General features: G+C 56.0%; 1 protein-coding gene across 6 annotated transcripts in view; it reads left to right on the top strand.

Annotated features, from left to right (window-relative positions):
• Nucleotides 1-78: 78 nt before the first annotated feature.
• LOC124231397 (heat shock factor 2-binding protein) overlaps nt 79-4508 on the top strand; it is a 107186-nt gene continuing 102756 nt past the window's right edge. Inside the window, exons 1-3 of one of the 6 annotated variants that reach the window (XM_046648182.1) lie at nt 79-323; nt 970-1237; nt 2012-2162. In XM_046648182.1, the coding sequence (XP_046504138.1) occupies nt 199-323; nt 970-1237; nt 2012-2162 (544 nt within the window). In that variant the 5' untranslated portion in view covers nt 79-198. Of the gene's footprint in view, nt 324-412; nt 423-445; nt 1716-2011; nt 2163-4508 lie in introns of those variants that run through there. The other 5 variants (XM_046648183.1, XM_046648184.1, XM_046648186.1 and 2 more) reach the window with 5 other exon arrangements.

The raw sequence follows: 4508 nt of genomic DNA, 5'->3' as shown, positions 1-4508 counted from the left end.
TCCGTGCCGCCCCTGCCGCGACTGCGCAGAAGGCGGCGGCGGCGCGCGGGCTGATGGCGTCATGAAGGCGCCGGCCAGCGGAGTTCCTCGCGGGGGTTCGCGTCGCGCCTTCGCGTCTCTGCCGTCTTTCGGCAGCCAAAGCTCGGGGCCGTGGACGGCGCGGTTAGCCAGCGTTGAGCCTTGGCCAGGAAGAGACGGATGGCCAATTTTAAGTGGTCTCGAATTTTTAAGCCCACTCCACAAAAACCCCATCCGATCGGCAGCTGTCCTGCGAAATACACGGGTTTTCAGTTGCATTGGACTCCTCGGGCCGCCTCCGCAGGGTGGAGACTGGGAAGAAGGGCCGTGCGTGGGGTTTTTGGCGGGATATTGGGGGCAGCGCCATCGAGGGGCCGGGAGAGGCGGCCCCCTCCAGCGTCCAGGTCCTGGGGCAGAGAGGGGGCGAGGACGAGTTCTAGGACAGGGCCAGCGGCAGGGCAGGTCCCAGTGCAGGGCAGGGATTTGCAGCATGTGCTCGCGAGTCCACCCTCAGGCCTGGAGAGCACGCACTCCGGCGCCTAGGGCAGAGTCAGCTTCCTGCCGGTTTCAGAGACAGACGGCCTTAGTTGTGCGGTAACTGGGTACGTTTGAACCCACAGGCTGCACCATGTTTCGCGAACTCAGCGGGCGTATTGGGGCAAGTGAATGGACCAGGTGACATCTCCAAGTTCAGGTGGTCATCTCAGTTACCTAGCCAGCCGGCTGGACTAACGCTCCCTGTGGGAGCAGACACCCCGAGGAGCTGTGGTGAGAAAGCGTTGATCCTTGCTAATGAGGCTCAGTGCCGAGCAGGGGAGAGTGGCCGCCGGCTGGACGGGTGCCGGTTCCTTTGAGTGCACCGCCCCTTAGTCTAGCATCCGTTGCCAAACAGGAAAGGCCGATTCGACTTACCTCACTTGACACTTACACCTGGGTCTCGCTGTCCTTTAGCTTTGCAGTTAACAAGTTTAAAACCCCAGCGGAGCCAGAAGAGAGAGGCCGGCTCTCGCCGAGCCCACCCCGAGTCCGCAGGGCCCAGCGTGCCGCGCAAACGCTACGGAGTTTGAGCCTCGCGGCTCTCTGTTCTCAAGCCCTCGGCGTGGACGCGCTCCCGCGCTTTCTGGCGTGTGGGGTCAGAGGGCGCGTCGCCGCGCAGGCGCACGGAGCTGAGGCAGTGGCGGCCATGGGCGAGGCGGGGGACGTCGAGGAGGCCTGCTGGGTCAGTGAGGGGGCCCTGCCCGCCCGTGCGTCTGAGCTGCCGCCATGCGCTACCCCGCGCTTCAGCGGACGCTGGGGAAGGGCCTGGGCCTCGTGGGCGGACAGCTAGGCCTGGGCGGGGGTGAGGGCGGCGCGATGGGGCGCTGGGCACGGAGCTGGCGGTGGCGGCCTCGGACCCAGCCGTGCCCTCAAGGCCCTCTCGCTGCGCCGGGGCTCGGTGTGGGCTCTGGGAGAATGCGGCTCCACGGGGGACCTGTGTCCCCTGACTGCACGTAGTGACGTCCCTGCAGTGATGTAGCTTAGACCCTGGAGCCCGATCTGTGTTCCCCTCCTGCTTTGGTCCCCCGCTAATGGCGTCCCTTGAGACAGCCACCCATTCTCCCCAGGCCTCCGCTTCCGGCCTGGACAACCTTGGAGGGTCGTGTTGAACACTACGAAATGAGATGACCAGCAAAGGCTGGGCGCCCAGTGGGGACCCGGTAAACGTCCTTCCCTCCTGATTAGCTTGGCGCTGGACCGCTCGGGAGGGGATGCTGGCGTTCTCTTTGGCTTTCAGGATTAGGCCTCCCTCGTATGCACTTAGAAAAGGAAACTGGCTGGGGCTTCGGCTCTCGGGACGTGACGTGTATAGCAGAGTTGTACTCTTTAGGGTAAAGATGTGCTTTTGAGACCGTTATGTACACAAGAGGCCTTAAAAAAAAGGAAGCAAGCTGGTCAGGGCTGCTGGTTCTGGTGATCTGAAGGGAAATGTCATCTTAAAATCTTGTTCTTTTAGCACGTGGGAGCTAAAGAAGAATTCGTGAAAGTGCGAAAGAAGGATCTGGAACGGCTGACCACTGAAGTGATGCAAATCCGGGACTTCTTACCCAGGATCCTGAATGGGGAAGTACTGGAAAGCTTCCAGAAATTAAAGATTATGGAAAAAAGTGAGTCTTACTTCGTCTTTGGCAGTCGTTGATGGTGACAGCAATCTGTTCCAGCAGATTTACCTTATGTGAATAACTGTAAAGGAATTGTCAATAAACTCTAAGATACCGTTATAGTCCTTGTAATTGCCTTGGGGAGAGTCAGGTAAGACATGAGAAAGGGAGGGGCCCTCAACTGAATAACTGGGACATGTGTAAGTTTGTGTTGGAGGAAGAGTTGCCAGCTTTTAGGAGTGTCTGTTACCAGTTTCTCTTTCTCTCCACCTGTCTTCTTGGCAGAAGACTTTTATACAGTCATGCACTAAATAACGAGCTTTCGGTCAACGACAGACCACACGTACGATGGTGCTCCCATAAGGTTAGTGCCGAAGAGCATAGCTGTGTAGCAGGCTGTACCATCTAGGTTTGTGTAAGTGCACTCTGACGTTCACACCATGACGAAATCGCCTGACAATGCCGTTCTCAGCACGAATCCCCGTCCTCAAGCGACATATAACTGTACTGTTATAATGAAAAAGCCACAGGGAAAATGAAGTCCTTCCTTGTGTAAGTTAAGCATCTGGCCGTGGGGCAACCTTGCATGCAGTTTGGTGTGTCTGGAGAGGTAGTTAGATGTGTGTTCACTGGTCTCCAGGTTGATGGACAGGTCAGTTCCTCGCACTGGTGTAAGTCCAGGCTTGCTGGTTCTTGTCCATTCGGATTTTGAGATTTGAGCTGAGCTGTTAGTCATATGTCAGTCTAGCAGCCTGTTGAAGTTCTTGGAGATATTCTGGGATGGATTCAGTAGTTGCCTAATTGAGGCTGAGTTACGATTAAATCGGCCTTCAATGGTTAAGGCTGATTCACTGCACTGCGTTTGACTGTTTGCCGTCACCGCATGAGCTCTAGAAAAGGCACATCTGGAGGGCTCAGGTCGGGTCTCTGGCACTAGCCCAGGCGAGAAGATACCTGGACTCAACAGTGCATCTGGTTTGTGCAAATGTGTCTGGTCAAGGGGGCAGCTATACACGGTTAGAAGGGAGAGTGCGCGTGGTTGCCATGGCTCCCTGTCCTGTTTATTCTCTCTTTGGAATCCTCTCTCCTCTGGTGTGCTCTGGGAGGCGGGCTCCTGCAGACTGTGTGCCTCCTTGCTGGCTGCCAGTGAGGCTCACCAATGGAAGGCCTCAGTGGGCGGAGAGGGAGATTGGGGTGTTTCCTCCTGCTCCCTCCACAGCTGTGACTCCCACTTGGGGGCCTCCTCCACAGTCCCAGCTCTCACTGGGCTCCAGTAACACTGTTTTCTCCCTTCGTTCCTTCAGCTGGAGGGTTGTTGCTAGTCCCTGGTGCCTCACCATCCCTTGCTGGGTCTCTTATCCCTGCTCCGCACTCTGTAACTAGTCCTTCCCGTTAAGTCTCGACATCTGGGTTGATTTGTTTCCCGTTGAGACCCTGCTAGATATGCTCCATGTCGCTTACTACCATAGGTGCAGGTCTTCGTCTTCCTAACCTCCCTGGTTCTGATCCCACGCTCATCCAGCAGCCTCCTGCAAGTCGTTAGTGTCCCACATGCATTTATCTTCAGGGAAGGAAGCTGCTGACCAGCAGCAGAGTCAGCTTGCTGGCTGTCTGTTTCTCACTGCAGGTTAATGAACTGGCGTTCTGAGAAGTTCATCAGGATCTCGTGAATGGGTTAGCATGAGTCGATCTTTGGAGGTCAGTCCTCTGCCAGAATCAAATTGTAGTGCTTACAGAGGTAAGGGCCCCGAATGAATCTATGGTGACCTGATCAAAGTTAGACTTTAGGAGGTCTTGCCTCACAGTCCCTGGCCTTCCTCAGGCCATGGAGTCCCCTCTTCCCACTGGTCTCTCTGGCCGCTTCTTCCTGATGAGCTTTGCCGATTCATCCTTCTGTGCAGCAGCCTTTCAGCCAGCCGTGCTGCTTGAGGCTCAAGCCAAGACCCCCTTCTCTCCTCACTCCATGGCCTCTCTGTGGGCAGTCTGTGCACACACATAGCTTCAGTTGCCATCTTGATGCCAGCGGCTTCTAGATTTATCTCTAGCCCAGACCCCCGCTCCGGGATCAGGGCACTGCATCTAACTCCTGCTTGGCATTTCTTCTCGCTGTTTCACAGTCATTTCAAATTCTAAATGTTTATCCTAGCCTTATCAACATACAACCAAGAGGAACAACAAGGTCAGATTTACTGGCTCATTGCAACGAGGAGACCACACACCGGAGGAACTGTGGGTGTTTTGCCAGCAAAGGACAGGACAGAGTTGCCATAGGATTGGGGGCAGGATGCGTTGGAGGTGAAGTGCAAGTGAAGCCTGTTTTGATGGGCTCCAGGCAAAGTTGGGCTGTGTGTG

Source organism: Equus quagga, chromosome 21 (assembly GCF_021613505.1).
Source record: "Equus quagga isolate Etosha38 chromosome 21, UCLA_HA_Equagga_1.0, whole genome shotgun sequence".
NCBI classification, from domain to species: domain Eukaryota; kingdom Metazoa; phylum Chordata; class Mammalia; order Perissodactyla; family Equidae; genus Equus; species Equus quagga.
Note: the sequence above shows the minus strand (reverse complement) of the source record. Positions and strands in the feature narration are given on the sequence as shown.